We start from the raw sequence: 17131 nt of genomic DNA on the forward strand, positions 1-17131 counted from the left end.
ATTCGACAATACTATTTTAAGTAACTTACAACACTTTCTTTATAAATTTGGCCACACTGTTGTATCCAAAAAGAAGTATATTTTTAAATTTTCTTTTAATAATAACAGAAAAAGTAGACAATAACTTTGTAAAGTAAACGCGAGGTTGTTCCAATGGAACTTTTTCTTTTCATTTGATACCAAATGCAATATAGCTTAAGGCTGTTTTAGGCCCGAGAAGCATAAGTAAACAACTACACGAAAATAAATAAAGAAGAAAAGAGCGAAAAAAGTACGAAAGCTTCTTATCAGCTGCAGCAACAACAACAACTACAATCGGGTAACTAACATTAATTAAAATCGGCCGGAGTAAACAATAGGCTTACTCATTCTACATCATTGCAGTGAAAGTCGGAGGCAGCCACGAATCAAACGATTGAGAACTTTGCAACGAATCTCTGACGTGTCAGAATAGAAAACTTGGAAAATTCAGTTAAATAGAATGTGCGGTTCACCTAACAATACCGTGGGCAATGGGACTCGCGCTCTTATCCTTGTTGGGGGCTACGGTACCCGTCTCCGTCCACTAACATTGAGCACACCCAAGCCATTGGTGGAATTTGCAAACAAACCAATCCTTTTGCATCAATTGGAGGCTTTGGTGGACGCAGGGTGCCGACAGGTTAGTAATAAAACTTTACTTTATTTATATATTCTGTAATTCTCTTTGGTTTGCGCATAGGTTATATTGGCTGTTAGTTATCGGGCTGAACAAATGGAACAGGAGTTGAAAGTGGAAGCCGACAAGCTGGGAGTGGAGCTAATTTTCTCCCATGAGACTGAACCACTAGGAACTGCTGGACCTTTGGCATTGGCCAAACCCATTCTCTCAGCCAGTTCGGAACCATTCTTTGTCCTTAATTCGGATGTCATATGCGATTTCCCATTCAAACAGTTGGTGCAATTTCATCGTAATCATGGCAAAGAGGGTACTATTGTGGTAACCAAAGTAGAGGAACCTTCGAAATATGGTGTTGTTCTTTATGATGAACAAGGCTGCATTAAGAACTTTATTGAAAAGCCACAGGAGTTTGTTAGCAATAAAATCAATGCTGGCATTTACATTTTCAATCCATCTGTACTGGAACGCATCGAAGTAAAACCCACCTCAATTGAAAAGGAAGTGTTTCCCACCATGGCTCAACAACAAGAATTATATGCCATGGATTTGACTGGTTTCTGGATGGACATCGGACAGCCTAAAGATTTTTTAACCGGTAATTGAAATTGCAAAACGAGAATTTTACTTTATCATGGGGCCCATTTGTCCCATTATCTTATCTACACCTGAATTGGGTCTTTAATCATTTTTTTTTTTTTTTTTTTGTGTTACGCCACTTTATCTTTTTTCCTACTTTGTGTGTTTTCCTGGAAACTTCTGATTGAGCGTTTTCTGCTTCGACATATTGAAGTTGATAAAAACAAAAAAAATGAAATTTTTGTTGAGGAAGTCTTTGCAGAAATGATGTCAGAATATTAAAACTTTAAAACTAGTCACTTTTTGCTAAAACATGGGAATCTTTATATAGATAAGGGCCAAGCAAAGTAGATCTCCCTCTTATGAAATTAGGCTCAAGTTATGCTTGTAATGCTAAGACCAGAAGGTCTTTAGATAACTCTGATAAGGGCAGAACTTCGTTTGCTTATTGTTTATTTTTTCTTCTCCTTTTTCCAGGCATGTGTCTTTACCTCAGTTCACTGCGTCAAACGCAATCAAACAAACTCTACACTGGAGCTGGAGTGGTTGGCAATGTTTTAGTGGATCCAACGGCAACAATTGGTGAAGGTTGCCGCATCGGTCCAAATGTCACAATCGGACCAAATGTCATAATCGAGGATGGTGTCTGCATTAAGCGTTCGACCATATTGAATGGTGCTATAGTTCGTTCTCATTCCTGGCTAGACTCTTGTATTGTGGGCTGGCGATCCACAGTAGGTCGTTGGGTCCGTATCGAAGGCATCACCGTCCTTGGTGAAGATGTCATTGTTAAGGATGAGCTCTATGTGAACGGAGGTCAAGTGTTGCCACACAAAAGCATTGCGGCAAGTGTGCCGGAACCGCAAATTATTATGTGAGAAGATGTCATCATCATTACCACCAACGAGAATGGGCGAGCTGCGAATTAGACTTAATGTAAATCTATATTATTTAAAAATTTGTTTCATCAATTCGGTATTGAAATGCTGCACACCAATTGCCTTCTGCTAAATGTTTTCCAAAATGAAAATGAAAAAGATATATCAAAGAAGCTAACTTCGGCTGTTCCGAAGTTTATATGCCCTTGCAGTCCTCGGTCATAACATTTATACATGTTCCAAACTCTTTTTCTGTAACTCAATTCTTTAATGCACAGACAAAACCAAAAATATATATCGTCTCCTTCTGTGCGTTACAAACATCTGACCACCGTCTGATACCGTCTGCAAGGGTATACATATTAAAAACAACAACAACAATTCCAATAACGACGACTCGTTTCTAAACTGTTTTAGAATTCTTTTATAAATTAACATTTAGTTAAAATATATTTAGAGCTATATCTATCCAAGATTTTTAGAAGATGCATTTTGTTAAAAAATTAATGTATTTTTTGGTAGAGTAAACACAAAATGGATTGAAAGAAGTCCTCTTCTTGTGTATCCATGGTAACTATTTCCACAACTAACTACAAATAGAAGCGAAACAGACAAATTTGATTGTTCTTTAGAAAAATGTTAAAAACTTTAGCTAAAATGGAGTCTATGGACTTGAATCTTCTATGGGAGGATAAGGAAGTTAAATTCGATGTGCCACAATTGTAAGTAGAGTCGACGCAACTGATTGGATTTTCCAATGGTTTAACATTTCATGAAACAGGCATAAACACCTGCGGCAGGGTGAGAAAATTTTGGATTACATTTACCACATGGAAGATAGTAAAGGAAATCCTGGTGACACAGGTCGTCTGTTGGTTACTAATTTGCGTATTATTTGGCATTCCCTGGTCCATAAAAAATTTAATTTATGTGAGTAAATAAAACGGGTCTGTCCTATTGCATTCAACTTGATTTCACCATGATGTAGCCATTGGTTATGCTCGCATCGGGAATACCAGTACAAAAATTGTGCATACCAAGGGAAGGATACCCAGTCAGGCACTTTATATATTGGCCATTAGCAGTGAGACACGTTTTGAATTCCTTTTCACTGATGTCTCAGGTGAGACAGCTAGAAGGGATCAACCGATATTTGCCAGCATTTTCGACGTCTATCAGTAGGTGCCATTTCTTCTATATGAAAGTGTTAGGCTTTTTATGCTATCTAAAATGAATCTGATTTTAGATTATATCAACGAACCTATTTGTATCGGGATCTCAAACTACGTGGAGCAATTATTCAGACAGGACAATTGATTATACTACCAAACGAGCAGGTCTATAGCCAAGTTCAGGGCGTATGGAATCTGTCCAGTGACCAGGGAAATCTAGGCAGCTTTGTGGTATCGAATATACGTTTGGTTTGGTTTGCCGATGCCAATGAAACGTTCAACATAAGTTTGCCCTATCTGCAAATTGAGAGTGTAAGTTGTTTTGCATTAAGATAGCCTCCTCCCTTAATAAGCCCACCTTTTTCAGTTGCGCATACGAGATTCCAAGTATGGCCCAGCTTTGGTCATACAAACGGCCGAGACGGGCGGTGGTTACGTTTTGGGTTTTCGCATTGATCCAGCCGAACGTTTGAATGAACTCTATAAGGAATTATGCTCACTGCATGCCATCTATTCGGAGCAACCTGACTTTGGAGTCTATTATGATGTTCAAGATGCTAAGCAACGTCTTGCCGCTGCCGCCGAGGAAGCTGCCCAGATTGCATCTCAATTTAAAATTGAAGATTTCCAAGAATTGGATGAGCGACAAGAGCGTGAGATAAATACGAAATTAAATCGCTATCTGGCTGAAAATTGTCTGGGCAACAATTGCAACAATGGGAGTGCTGGAAATGACCGTTCGACTCGGGTGCATCCTGTTTATTGCAAGGAATTGGGATTCGCCATGGAGCGCATTCGAGATGGTTACAAATTACAAGACTTGTGGAACGTAATGCCCACCAAAATGGATACATTGGATGAATGAAACATAATTGATTGACAACTTGGATTTCAGATCTCAAATGATTTAGTAAATTTCCATCTTTTTTTTTTTTGTTTTTATGGATTTATTGACGACGCATACAACTTTCTGTGTGTTTTAAGTAATTTTGCTTAATCAATTTTTCAATTTGTTTTTGCTTTTGCTATCATATTAACATTCGTTTACGGAATTTCGAAATTGCTGAGTGTTTAACTTACAAGCTAATACATAATGTTCAGTTATATAGCATTTTGCATTTTACTTTTTGTTTGTGTTCATTTTGCAACTACATTAAACTGGGGAAAAAAATTTGTATTAAACCAATTTGTTGTGGGAGAAAATTTTAAAGCAATTTTCCTTTTTTTGTTTTGGTTGTCTTTTACTTGGGGAGGGGTTTTCGTTTTTGTTTTATAAATTAATTCATATCACAACACACAGTTGATTTGACCGGTATATATATATATATATATATACATATGTATACCATTCATATATACATATGCATATACATATATATTCATATTCATCGCTGTCTCTTATACATAATTTCTTGGTATATATATATATATATATTTATAGATTTATGAATGAAAATTGTTTACTTTGTTTCTAATCTATAAATTCTAACAAACTTATTTAAAGTAGGAAATATTAATGTTAGTTGTGGCGTTTTTTTAAATCTTCTCTTCATCATTATCATGATCCGTATATAGATCTTCTTGATATCTGCCTTAAAGGCAGAACTCCATACATTTAGACATCAAACACATTGAGGAGAAAAAAATAGAAGTTAAAAACGAAAAAGTAAATGAAAATCCGAATTTTTGTTTGTACAGAAAACTGAAAACACTTCACAAAATTACAATATCATTTGGGAATGGCTTAACTCTTAAAACATTTTTTGTTAATATATATTCTTTTTTTTTATACATAGAGTGTTTTTCTAGGGTTTTTTTTCTTAATACTTGTTTCTTAATCATTTTTTTTTTTAACTTAAATTCTTGCTTTTGGGTTATTTTTGTTTCTCGTTCTTGTTATAATATTTGTATGAGTGGATTTTCTATGTGGCTTTATCAGTCTTAAAGACCAGTTAAATTTACTTGGTTGCAACAGTTCCTCCTGATGGAGTAAGCTTAATAGCAAACCTTTTCTTTAGAGGCATTTGTTCAGATTTCGAATTAAAATGTGGTTACCGATGGTAATAGAACTTTATGTAGGGCAGATCGATGGAAAAAATAAAGTCGGAACATGATTGCTTTATCCGTAATTTCTCTTAATTTCTAAGCATCCGATTTTTGTTTTTTTTCATTTACGATTACTTCCTTGTGTTATTAACTGAGAATTTTAATACAAATGCCTTAAAATCAAAAGGGCATATACAAATTGCACAATTAGGCCCAACAATTTGCGTATTATTACAATTGGTGGTATCATCAGGATATTCAGTTCAGTTTATCCCCAAAAAAAAGCCTTACCTACTTGAACGCAGCAAGTAGAATGAAAACTAGACGACAACTTAGGATGTTCATAAATAATTTTGGGTTGTTCTTTCAAATGGATAATGATGAGACTGCAAATTAATTGTTGTTCCTACTGCTGCTGGCGGAGATCTGTTTACGTAGGCGTTGACGTGTCATGGGCGGTGAAGGGCGAGCAGTCGAAGGCGGAGGAGATGTGGAGATGTTTTTAAGTCCACTGCCGCTGCCACTGCCACTACCAGCGCTGGCAACAGAACGTCGACTACGTTTTGTTGCTGTTGCTGCTGTTGAAGTGGAAGATGCTGTTGCTTTACGCTTTGTTGCTGCTGGTTGAGTCGGAGGTGGCGGTGGTGGTGGTGGTGCTGGTGATGTTAATATTACGGCGGTAGCAATCGGTGCAACTGCTTTACGACGCCGCTTGGCTGTGAGCAAGGGTGCGCGACGACGGCGCTTTGGCTTATTGGCTAGTTTGCCTGGGCCTGAGGTGTGTGTGTTGTGGGTTTGGGTGCTACTTCCAACTGAAGTCCTGGTGGTTGTGATTGTGCTGGTGGTTATGGTGTCGCTAACGGTCTCTATATACGGCATTGGCACAAATGCCGATTTTCCATGTTGGGGCAATGTGACGGTGCTAAATTGGGACAAAGATTACAGCAAATTAGAGTTTAAAGTAACGTATTTCTATGGCCAATTAAATACCTAAGCTTTGGCTTGTGTATCAACGGCTGGGCATCCTTCGGTTCAACAGCATCGTCTTCATTATCATCATCATCATCGTCCTCTTCGTCGTCACTATAGGCATTTACATTGGACACAAATTTGGGTTTCTTCAGTTCAAAACCTCGAGCTTTGTTACTGAAATTGCAAAATTTTGAAATGGAATGGCCAACATAGTTTAGAGTGGTTGCGTCTCTTACATTCTAACTGGTGTTATGGGCATAGGTCTAATGGGCTTGAACAGGCAAAGATCCATAAGAAGGCTGTCGGTGCTGGGATTTCGTTTGCGAGCGGATGCCGATCGATGTAGATTAGTTGGCGCCACCGTAAATGCTTTGAGGAATGACGCCGAGGTTAAAATTGATGAGGTTAGCTGCTGCTGATGCTGCGGTGGCGGCGGATGCTGCTGATGACTTAAAATATATTGACGAACTGAACTGGAACTGGTGGCTGCACTACTGCTGATGCTATTGGATGTGCTTGGATTGCTACATCCCATCAAACCTCCGGGTCCGCTCAATTTACGTTTCAGACTTTGGGATTCCTGAAACTGGAGATGCTTATGGCAATTGCTGCTGACTGATGCTGTTGTGGATGATGATGCTGGGGCAGGGCCCACTGGTGTGGACATAACCAAGGCTTTTTGCACTGTATCCTTAATGAATTCTGTGCCGCGGTGTAATCGCACAGAGAGGGTTTTCATTAACGCACTTGCCGCACTAGGACGGCCCGAATTAGCTCCAGCTCCAGCCACTCCCACGCCCGTTGGTGTAGGTGCACCCCCAGTGCCAGCTGTGTTGCTGCCATTGAAGGCCGGCAGACCGGCTAGCAACATTTGGCTGCTGCTGCTCTTAACCTGAAGCTGGACCTAATCCCCGACCCGTCCGGCCTCCTGCTCTTTCTGCTTCGAGTGGCTTCTTCGACGTCTCCGCGATTGCTGGAATACGATATAATTCTAACATGCCCGGCTTTTGGTTTTTATGCTCTACTTTTTGTTTTATCAATTTTCTCAATGAATTTGCAGCATCCTAATCCATTTGCACTTGTTATTATTAAACCGAAAAGGACAACAAACGGGGAAAATTTTTTTCTTTTTCTTGTTTTTGCTTCTTTTGTGGTTTGCTTTTTCTTCTTTTGGTTTACAGTTTTTTGGCCTCACACGCTCATTCGTACTACTACTACTACTACTACTAATGACCAGTGATGTCACTTTTATGACTAAAAGAGGCTAAATGTGAAAAAAGCTAAATTGTTGATTTGAAAAATGTTTAGTACTTCTTTGATAGATTAAAAAACCTCTAAAAAGAAGTTATAAAAAATGCGATAGCTGTGTAACTTTTCTTTCAGTTATATTTTGTTTACTTCTACTTTGTTTTCTTTATAATTGAATTTAATTGAGATAATTTCGACATTCTCTGCAATTAAGAGAAAACAAGCCAAAAGTTGATGGGAAAAGTGGCAACTCTTTAATCAGGCCGTAGCTGGAGTGACAGAGATAGACAGACATGTCAAAGCAACGTAGTACGAGAGAGAGAGACAGTGTTGTTAATTAACACGTACAGGTTCGATGTTGGCATCCAATGTTGGCTTCATTGGTTCGGGTTCGACTCCGATGTTCGATTTGGTTCGGGTGGTCTCGGTTTTTTTTTTTTTTTTGTCTTTGTTTTTTTTTATTGTTGTTTTTGTTTTTAAGGCGAGCGGTTGTACGGTCGCTTACGGTTTTTTGCGTATTTTTATTGCTATCTTAGTTGTTTAGATTTACTATTTAGTTTCTTTTGAGTGATTGTGATTTGTGTACAAAAGTCGCGCTTTGCAATTGTTTATAAATAATTGATAACAAGGAACAGACGCCCCCGTCCATTGTTTTGTTCGGATGCAATTGAATTTACATTTACATGAATAACGATAATAAACATCAATATAATTACAAACTTTATGTGTAAACGGCAAATACAACAACACAATGGATATGAAATTTCTAATGATTTTGATTTTGGGCTTCGGCTTTATGTTTGTCTTCACGGCATTCCAGACAATGTGTAATATTGAGGTAAGTTACAAACCTACATATGTATGTACATACATAGATACACATTACATCCACGTCTATTTCTATGACGCTTGTGTGTATGCGTGGGCGTTGTTGATACCCTTGTCATTGGCATTTGTTGTCCTTGTCCTTGCCAATAGACTGTGTATTAGCCTTGGTCCTTGCGTTTCCCTTTGCAGCTCTGTTCATTGCTTTGCTTTCCCTGGCAGGGTCGCGGGCGTACAATTGAGTAAATTACTCTGATTTATGGTCTGATGGTGGTGGTGGAGTATGAGGGGGAAGATACTTTTATCAACTATCTTATGTAAAAATTCACACTCCATTTGTGGGAAAAACCTTTGACCTTATCACAAACTGTCGTTTATAAACTTCTTTATGGCAGAAGCTACGATGCCTTAATTAATGCAAATTAGAAGTCACAATTAGAATAATTGACCCCATAATAAACTCAATGATAGCTCAATTGATAAGCCACATAAATTGTTTTTTTTGATAACAGTTGACGGGGCATCAACTAATGCCAATTCTTTGCTATCTGCTGATAATTTATAATAATTTAATTACAACGGTCACAATTGAGAAATCTCTATGTACGTACATACATACATATAGCATTGCATCCATTCACATTTGGTTAATGCCTCATAACGGCTTATTATCGATAATATGGGATTGCATGAGCCATCAGATCAAGGCCAACAATTTACTGCCGCTTATACTATATACAAGACACCTTGCTGCTTACCTGTCGCTAAAATATATAACATTTCTGGTTTCTCACTTTTATTTCTTTCGCATTCATTTCGTGTGTCAAGTGTTTCTTGTTTTTTTATTCTACTAATTTGCTCAAGTTCTCTTGAAACTGGATACTGGAAATGCGTCGTAGCTATTGTCTTGATTTGCATTAAAAATTCATTTATAAAACCATTCAACATTTGTGTTTTGTTATGGTTCAATGAACTATATCGAACACCACTATGAATTATCTTACTCTCGCTTTTTTTGCGAGTCTTTGGTTTTAGTTTTGTTTTTTTTTTTTTGTTGGTCTTCGCGCATGCCCTCTAGGTTGTTTTGGTTGGGCAAGACACACAAATGGAATTCCAAAACAGTCGACTGGATCGAATTAACAAGGCAAAAGTCTTACAATTGATTTGGCCTGGGTGTACTCAGAGTTTGTGCTTTTGTGATACACCAATTCCATAGATTCAATTCAAAATAGACTCATTGTGGGGCCTTGTGGCAAGTAGGTATTAATTTATGTGTGTGTGCGGGGGGAGGGGGGAATGGGGGCTTGGCCGAAACAACGTTTTTGGCCAAAGAACACAGTATTTATTGGTCTTGTGCAATACAAATTGACTGGCAACGTCTTTTTAACACTTTCAATGTCATTGCAATTGCAAGTTCGCCATGTGTCTCTCTCTCTCTCTCTCTTCATCTCTCATTCCCTCTCTCAAGGCCACGTCAGCCATAAAACTGAACCAAAAGTAAGCTGGCCATATGCCGCCCCCCTCCAATCACCCCACCCATTGCAATCCTCAACAGATAGCCAGCGTTGTCACTTACACAACAATATCAAACGAGAGAGAAAAAAAAGGTAACACAAAAAGTGGGCGTGCTTCCGACGAGCCCACCAAAACCTAGCGGCAACTTTAATTTTCCAATAGCAAAGGCAACACAACAACCAAAAGTAAAACTAGTTTCCTTTCAGCATTTTTCATGATATTGCTTTTACTGCAGCGTGTACACAATGCAGTTGCACCAGTTTTTCTTTACGTAATCAATATAACAAATATATATACATATTTCACTCCATCGTATATAATGTTTCTTACATTAGGATCATTTTATGGCATTTCCTTTTCTGGCATATACAACTTTCTTCTTTGTACAAAACTTGACCCAAATCGACTGAAACTTTCCAACCTTTCATTGAACATAAGTGAACCGACTGACTGATATAATGATAAGCTTGTTACCTCAAAACTCAAGTGTCATTTAATCAGTATTTAATTTATAATTTTATGGCTTTCCACTGGTCAGTAGTGCTGAAGATTCTTTTGTTATCACTTCTCTCAAGAATCGTTAAGGGCATTAACCGGTTCAAAATTCTTAGCCCCACCCACAATTCAACTGGTATTTTTTTTTGTGGATCTTGTATGACTAATGAATTTATTAAAGTGCATTTCTCTCAGTGCACTTGTTGTGATGGTTGTGTCCATATTAATTTAGTTCCGTTATGCCAGATATAATTAAAGCCTACAACTAACTAACTTTCACTTCCAGTTGGCCTGTTTCAAGGTTAAAATGCATAGAACTGAGATGTTCTTCCTGGACTAAACGGAAATGGAAATTTATGCAAGTTTTGCTTAGGAGGGAAAGTCTCTGACTAACTGTGGATGAGTCCCCCTTTGTGGTCCTAGCTCTCAATGGTCTACAGAAGAAGCTCCTGTCCTTAATATTCTCTCTACTATCAGTTCTTTTCTATCTAGAATTGGCTTATCACTTTCTCTCTCATTTGTTATCTGTTTTATTTTCTCAAAAACCACTTGTCGTCGTCATTCACTCTTAATCAATTTACTGATAATGAAAGTCTAATACAATCGAGCTTCAAACGAGCACAAGGACCCACAAGTCGACTCTTAATTGATGCAAAATCGAAATTAAAATCATGTCAAGAGTCGGAGTTTTGCGATAACATTCTAAGCTCTTACAAATGAAATGAAAATGTGGAAAATTTTGCAAACATGTTTCTACGACGTTTCTGTAAATTTCCATTCAGATTTGCATGAATCGAAATATATATGTAGGCATGCATAAATCAACATTGCAGCCAGAATGCAAGAATTGTCATTGCACTTGAAAATTTTTCGTTATGCCAAACTGGTTTCCCAAGGCGTTCCAAGAATTCTTCATGCACACAACTAAATGAATGTATGTACTTATGGTAATATTAATTCGACTGTTCAGTGCAAAGTCAAGCGGAGATAACCGGACGAGAAATACCTGTATTGCGTAGAGCTCTGACATTGTACTGTAATGGGCGACACGTTCGAAACATCTAAAAAAAAAAAAACAATAACTTTTTGATTTGTTACCAGTTCATTGACATACTATATACCTACATATATTCCGAGTCCCTCACGTTTCTGGCATGCTAATGGGATAAGCAATATTGTAAAGAAAACAAACTAACTACAATTGTGCTAAAATTTATATACACTTAAGTTATCAACGCAATTAAAACACAATTCAAATGCTCGAAATCTATACGATCTTGTTGTAGTTCGATCTTGATTTCGGAAAGGCTATAAACAAAGTATATCAGATTGCCAATTTTATAGTTCCACTAAAGCAAAAAGACTTCACATGACTTTAATAGGAATAAGAGTAAACAATTGTTAATATATTGAAAAAAAATTTAGAAATGCATCAAAGTGTATGATATTCTTTGTTTAATTGATTTCCGTCAGTAAAAATAATTCAATGTCCTTCAAGTTATTCTTCCTTAAAATCACTTCTCTGATAACAGGAAATTCAAATTAGATCTAATATGCCTTAAGGGGGTATGACCTGTGTGATTAATAGTTGGAGTTTTGTATAATATTTTTATTTATTCTTCAATTCATTTAGAGATTATTATACTTTTCGAAATATTGAAAACTTCAAACAAGAAACATACAAAATACAAACCAAAAAATCAAAGAAGCTAACATCGGCTATGCCGAAGTTTGTATACCCTTGCAGTCCTTGGTAATAATAATTTTACATGTTCAAAATTTGTTTTTTGCAACTCAATTCATCAATAAACAAACAAAACAATTTTACTTTCATATATGTAAATTTCATAGCATACTCGATTTTTATGAAAATGTTTCTTCTAGTTCTTCTATTATATAGTGGTCCGATCCTTATGGTTTTCATTTTTGCCGGGTAATAAAAACCCACGAAAAAAAATTTCAGCCCGATAGCTCTTAAGACGGCTAAGTAAAACGCGTACGCACAGACGGACGGACAGATGGACATGGCTATATCGACTCAGCTTCTCACACTGATCAAGAATATATATACTTTATGGGGTCGGAAAAGTCTCCTTCTGTGCGTTACAAACATCTGATCAATTTTATAATACCCTCTGCAAGGGTATAAAAAGGGTAGAGACATTTTAATTCGTTTAACTAAAGCAATAAGCTGAACTACGACATTTAGAAAATATTGAAATATAAACATTTTACAAGTGTTTGAACAAAATTATATCAAAAACCCACTTTATTTTGGTTCTGTTTCAGAACAAAAAACAAAATAATGCATCCTTTCTAAAATATCCTAGTTCAGCTCAAAGCCATTTACAAGCTAGGAATATCCTGAATGCTTCAGAGCAATTGGTTAAATTGTTTTCGAGATATCATGTTAACATGGCTTAGGCTTATCATGTTAACCTGGCTTATAACTTTTTAACGACAAAAAATATCGAAAGATCCTAAATGCATTTCTGCTACAAAGAAATTTTCGATGAAAAGTCTAAAATATAATTTATGTTTTTACTTTTAACCTTTTGTCTTTTTGTTTTTCTTTTTTAGAAAACCATTCTGGATAGCATTGCTCAAGAAGATGAGAGTTTTAAGGGAGAAGGATACACAAGCCTGGCCATTATATATTTATTTTTCTCCCTATCCAATTGGTTGGCGCCGTCCTTTATCTCATTTACCGGACCTCGTGCGGCCATGGTAGTGGGAGCCTTAACCTATACGTGAGTGAATCTTTTAATCATAGAAATAGCAGCCGGATTAATTATTTTCTAATTTTGTTTTCTAGTGCGTTTATGATTACGTTTATATTCCCATCGACAGTATTGCTGTATGTCGGCAGTGCGGTATTGGGGTTGGGAGCATCGATTACATGGACCGGACAGGGCACGTATCTGGCTCGATGCAGTAGCTCCGGCACAATTTCACGGAATTCGGGCGTATTTTGGGCCTTGCTGCAGTGCAGCATGTTCATTGGCAACCTCTTTGTGTATTACCAATTTCAAGATAAGTCACACATCGACAAGGAGACGCGTAATCTGGTGATTGGTGTGCTAACCATCATTGCTGTTTTGGGAATTGTATTCCTTGCCGCTCTACGTTTTATGGCCGATAATGCGGAACACGATAATGAGCTGGAACAGAAGCATACGGGATGCGGACAAGCCTTGTATGCCCTTAAATCGGCCGGTCAATTATTTTGCACTCGAAAAATGTTACTCCTCAGTTTGGCCTTCTTTTATACAGGTAAGTTAGTAAAAATCCTTGGAGGTATTATAATTAAAATTTCCCATTCCCTCTCTGTTGTTTGGCAGGACTGGAACTTTCCTTCTTTAGTGGTGTGTTTGGCTCGGCCATTGGTTTCACAAAGGAAATAGCTGAAACCCCCAAGGAGATTGTTGGTCTTGTTGGCATTTGCATTGGGGCTGGCGAGGTCTTCGGCGGCGGACTCTTTGGCATTTTAGGAAACAAGACAACACGCTATGGCCGGGATCCGATTGTTATTGCCGGATATATAATGCATATGGTGGCCTATTTTCTGACCTTTATCAATTTGCCGAATAGCGCTCCATTTAAAGATACCACCGATATATCGTACCTGGATCCACCCAGGGCCAGCATTGCTCTGGTCTGTGCATTTCTACTTGGACTTGGAGATGCTTGTTTTAATACACAAATATATTCGATGCTTGGTGGCGAGTATGTGAACAATGCTGTGGGCGCTTTTGCGCTGTTTAAGTTTACCCAGTCGGTAGCGGCGGCAATTAGCTTCTTCTATTCGGCGCATTTTGGACTTTATATCCAATTGGGTATCCTTGTGGTGACCGGAACTATTGGCACCATATCGTTTGTCTTTGTTGAATGGGCATTTAAGCGACAGCATCGTGAACAGGAGGAGGCCCTAGAAAAGTAGATTATGCTCTAATTTAATGCTGCATTGTAATTTAAGTATTAGCTGATTAAATTCAGATTCCAGGTAGGTCTTAGCCATGTTTGTTGCAAGTCCTCGATTGTTTGTGTGTGTGCGCGGTGCACCGCATCGTCTTCCTAGACAATAATCAATTATTGTTGTTGCGAAACTTGATTATGTGTATGTTAAATTTGCAAAACGTAAATGTAATTCTAGTTATTTACATATGAATGTATGTTTTTTATATAAATGTTTATGATAAACGTGAGTTTATTAGTTTAAGTGACAATTGTGCAACTGTAAAAAAAAGTCCGCGAAATCCCCAATTTTTGTGCGATGACATTATGAAACCTTAAAAAATACACGACACAGGAAATGTAAATATTTCTTACTATTTGAATTTCTTAGAATAGTCAAGGGTTTCTAATTTCCAGGTTCATTACGAGTATAAGCAGCTTAGCAGCGAATCCTGATGTTTTCGATATTCATTACTGAGGATCATTTTAGTTAATTGTAAAAACTGTATATAAACACAAAAAAAGGATGCTCTTTTGGACGATTTCAAAATACGCTCCTAGTTAAAATTGTCATCGATAACAGAGTATCGATATGTTATCGAAAATAGTCGATATTATCAAGGTTGTGGTGTTGCCACCCTGTTAGTTTTGGTGGCGCATAGTTTGAACAGTGTTTACTTTGGCGGGAAAAATTTGTATAAAAATGTAAGCGAATTTATTTTCTAAATGTTTTTATTAAATCTACTTGGGCTCAAAAACGTGAGTAATAGTAATAATAATAATACTAATAATAAAAAAAAAGAATTTAAAAGTCTAAAATAAAAATATTTGTGTTGTGTGTGTATATCGATAAATTCTAGCCATTACTTAACAGAGCTCCTACAGAATAATCAACCCTGGCGTTTGACAGTTGGACATGTTGTCCCAAATGCAACACTGCTCTCTGCAAATTTATGGGCAGCACTTTTCCGACACTTCCGGCAGCTCTTTCTTTCTTCGTTCTTCTTAATAAAAAGAGGACGGTATCTGCGTTTGCAGAATATAAAACACCATTTATTGGGCTTGAAAATCAACAAAAATGGTAAGAAAATGAACACTGACCATACGTGTTCTGCCACCGACTGCGGCGCGACGAGGATACTGTGTAAAAGTGCGAAAAACATTGAAAGTGTTGGAAATAGTTTCAATATAACCTCCACGTGTTTATAGTGTGTGGTGGCAGACAGGGTGGGGGACGCTTGAGACAATTTTGTTTGGACACGTTTTAACCGGTGTTGCTTATTTTTTGTTTTGCAGAGCTTAGGCAACGCCAGGCCTTTGGTCTCCGTGTACACGGAAAAGAATGAGGCTGTCAAGGAGAAGAACATCTGTCTGCCAGCAGTTTTCAAAGCTCCCATCCGTCCGGATGTGGTCAACGAGGTGCACCAGCTGTTGCGCCGCAACAACCGTCAGCCCTATGCCGTGAGCGAGCTTGCTGGTAAGTAATGAATTATAAATCTTTTGTCGAATCTTAAATTAAAATTTTTTTTATTTTTACCAGGCCACCAAACCTCTGCTGAATCCTGGGGTACTGGTCGTGCTGTGGCACGTATTCCCCGTGTCCGTGGTGGTGGTACTCACCGCTCTGGCCAGGGTGCTTTCGGAAACATGTGCCGTGGTGGACGCATGTTCGCCCCCACCAAGACTTACCGCCGCTGGCACCGTAAGGTGAATGTGAACCAGCGTCGCTACGCTCTGGTTTCGGCCATCGCCGCTTCAGGCGTGCCCGCCCTTGTCCAATCTAAGGGTCACATCATTGACGGTGTCTCCGAGTTCCCACTGGTCGTCTCTGATGAAGTACAGAAGCTGCAGAAGACCAAGCAGGCCGTTGTTTTCTTGCGTCGCCTCAAGATCTGGGCTGACATCCAAAAGGTGAGTACAAGTATAGCAGTAGCATCTTCGAAACATCAATTGGAACAAAGTTTCTCATATTTAAACTTGTAATTGTTATCATTAATACTTTCCATCTCCATTGATAGGTGTACAAGTCGCAGCGCTTCCGTGCTGGCCGTGGTACCATGCGCGACCGTCGCCGTATTGCCCGTCGTGGCCCCCTGGTGGTCTACCACAAGGACGAGGGTCTGCGTAAGGCATTCCGTAACATCCCCGGCATTGAGACCATCAACGTCGACAAGCTGAACCTGTTGAAGCTGGCTCCTGGTGGTCATGTCGGTCGCTTCGTCATCTGGACTGAGTCTGCTTTCTCGCGCCTGAATGATCTGTTCGGCACCTGGAAGAAGCCAGCTACCTTGAAGAAGGGCTACAATCTGCCACAGCCCAAGATGGCCAACACGGATTTGTCGCGTCTGCTCAAGTCTGAGGAGATCCGCAAGGTTCTGCGCGATCCACGCAAGCGTGTATTCCGTAGCGTACGTCGCCTCAACCCATTGACCAATGTCCGTCAACTGGTCAAACTGAATCCCTACGCCGAGGTGTTGAAGCGTCGTGCCGCTTTGGCTGCTGAGAAGCGCACCGTTGCTAAGGTTTTGGCCAAGGCCAAGAAACAAAACGTAGAGTTGGCCAAATCGCACTTTGCCAATGTCGCTACCAAGGCGGCGGCAAATCGCGCCAAGCTGCTGGCTGCCCGCAAGAAGAAGGTTGCCGCCAAGAAGCCCGCGCCCAAGAAGTAAAACGGAGAAGTAATCAACAGACACACACAGAAGAAATACTTTTATATTAATAAAATAACAAAAGTTGTATGAATTTTATTCATAATACAGTGCGAAAGTGAAATTACTTAAACAATAATT

General features: G+C 38.6%; 5 protein-coding genes across 7 annotated transcripts; 4 read left to right on the forward strand and 1 right to left on the reverse strand.

Moving 5' to 3' along the window:
- Window positions 1–56: 56 nt before the first annotated feature.
- Window positions 57–2588, forward strand: Gmppb (GDP-mannose pyrophosphorylase B). Its single transcript, XM_068296616.1, has 4 exons — window positions 57–319; window positions 385–661; window positions 722–1256; window positions 1715–2588. Exons 2-4 carry the CDS (start codon window positions 482–484, stop codon window positions 2113–2115), a joined length of 1116 nt encoding a protein of 371 aa, XP_068152717.1. The 5' UTR covers window positions 57–319; window positions 385–481; the 3' UTR covers window positions 2116–2588.
- A 122-nt stretch (window positions 2589–2710) lies between these two features.
- BBS5 (Bardet-Biedl syndrome 5 protein) lies at window positions 2711–4535 on the forward strand. Its single transcript, XM_068296615.1, has 5 exons — window positions 2711–2837; window positions 2897–3045; window positions 3104–3293; window positions 3362–3599; window positions 3655–4535. The coding sequence occupies exons 1-5, from the start codon at window positions 2752–2754 to the stop codon at window positions 4150–4152; spliced, it is 1161 nt and encodes a 386-aa protein (XP_068152716.1). The 5' UTR covers window positions 2711–2751; the 3' UTR covers window positions 4153–4535.
- Window positions 4536–5684: 1149 nt separating this feature from the next.
- Window positions 5685–7495, reverse strand: LOC137582165 (uncharacterized). Its single transcript, XM_068296614.1, has 3 exons — window positions 6542–7495; window positions 6324–6479; window positions 5685–6255 (listed from the first exon to the last, which is right to left on the reverse strand). Exons 1-3 carry the CDS (start codon window positions 7174–7176, stop codon window positions 5727–5729), a joined length of 1320 nt encoding a protein of 439 aa, XP_068152715.1. The 5' UTR covers window positions 7177–7495; the 3' UTR covers window positions 5685–5726.
- Window positions 7496–8023: 528 nt separating this feature from the next.
- Window positions 8024–14707, forward strand: LOC137582393 (UNC93-like protein MFSD11). Of its 3 annotated transcripts, none has more exons than XM_068296913.1 (4): window positions 8024–8391; window positions 12969–13138; window positions 13204–13661; window positions 13730–14707. In XM_068296913.1, the coding sequence occupies exons 1-4, from the start codon at window positions 8305–8307 to the stop codon at window positions 14326–14328; spliced, it is 1314 nt and encodes a 437-aa protein (XP_068153014.1). In that variant the 5' UTR covers window positions 8024–8304; the 3' UTR covers window positions 14329–14707. The 3 variants fall into 3 exon arrangements, with proteins under 3 accessions (XP_068153014.1, XP_068153015.1, XP_068153016.1); XM_068296914.1 differs by lacking the exon at window positions 8024–8391 and adding an exon at window positions 9507–9634; XM_068296915.1 differs by lacking the exon at window positions 8024–8391 and adding an exon at window positions 12038–12141.
- Window positions 14708–15269: 562 nt separating this feature from the next.
- Window positions 15270–17129, forward strand: RpL4 (ribosomal protein L4). Its single transcript, XM_068297523.1, has 4 exons — window positions 15270–15423; window positions 15639–15819; window positions 15883–16253; window positions 16361–17129. The coding sequence occupies exons 1-4, from the start codon at window positions 15421–15423 to the stop codon at window positions 17009–17011; spliced, it is 1206 nt and encodes a 401-aa protein (XP_068153624.1). The 5' UTR covers window positions 15270–15420; the 3' UTR covers window positions 17012–17129.
- The last annotated feature ends 2 nt before the right edge of the window (window positions 17130–17131 follow it).

Source organism: Drosophila tropicalis, unplaced genomic scaffold (genome assembly GCF_018151085.1).
Source record: "Drosophila tropicalis isolate 14030-0801.00 unplaced genomic scaffold, ASM1815108v1 contig_859, whole genome shotgun sequence".
In the NCBI taxonomy this organism is placed as follows: domain Eukaryota; kingdom Metazoa; phylum Arthropoda; class Insecta; order Diptera; family Drosophilidae; genus Drosophila; species Drosophila tropicalis.

Coding starts and splice junctions, on each gene's coding strand:
- BBS5 (XM_068296615.1), top strand. CDS start 2,752: ATGTTAAAAACTTTAGCTAAAATGGAGTCTATGGACTTGAATCTTCTA. Junction 3,294..3,361: donor AGCATTTTCGACGTCTATCA/GTAGGTGCCATT, acceptor ATCTGATTTTAG/ATTATATCAACGAACCTATT. Junction 3,600..3,654: donor CCTATCTGCAAATTGAGAGT/GTAAGTTGTTTT, acceptor CACCTTTTTCAG/TTGCGCATACGAGATTCCAA.
- LOC137582165 (XM_068296614.1), bottom strand. CDS start 7,176: ATGTTGCTAGCCGGTCTGCCGGCCTTCAATGGCAGCAACACAGCTGGC. Junction 6,480..6,541: donor CCCATAACACCAGTTAGAAT/GTAAGAGACGCA, acceptor TTGCAATTTCAG/TAACAAAGCTCGAGGTTTTG. Junction 6,256..6,323: donor ATACACAAGCCAAAGCTTAG/GTATTTAATTGG, acceptor GTCCCAATTTAG/CACCGTCACATTGCCCCAAC.
- LOC137582393 (XM_068296913.1), top strand. CDS start 8,305: ATGGATATGAAATTTCTAATGATTTTGATTTTGGGCTTCGGCTTTATG. Junction 13,139..13,203: donor GTGGGAGCCTTAACCTATAC/GTGAGTGAATCT, acceptor TTTGTTTTCTAG/TGCGTTTATGATTACGTTTA. Junction 13,662..13,729: donor TTTGGCCTTCTTTTATACAG/GTAAGTTAGTAA, acceptor GTTGTTTGGCAG/GACTGGAACTTTCCTTCTTT.
- RpL4 (XM_068297523.1), top strand. Junction 15,820..15,882: donor TGCCGTGAGCGAGCTTGCTG/GTAAGTAATGAA, acceptor TATTTTTACCAG/GCCACCAAACCTCTGCTGAA. Junction 16,254..16,360: donor TCTGGGCTGACATCCAAAAG/GTGAGTACAAGT, acceptor CTCCATTGATAG/GTGTACAAGTCGCAGCGCTT.
- Gmppb (XM_068296616.1), top strand. CDS start 482: ATGTGCGGTTCACCTAACAATACCGTGGGCAATGGGACTCGCGCTCTT. Junction 662..721: donor TGGACGCAGGGTGCCGACAG/GTTAGTAATAAA, acceptor GTTTGCGCATAG/GTTATATTGGCTGTTAGTTA. Junction 1,257..1,714: donor GCCTAAAGATTTTTTAACCG/GTAATTGAAATT, acceptor TCCTTTTTCCAG/GCATGTGTCTTTACCTCAGT.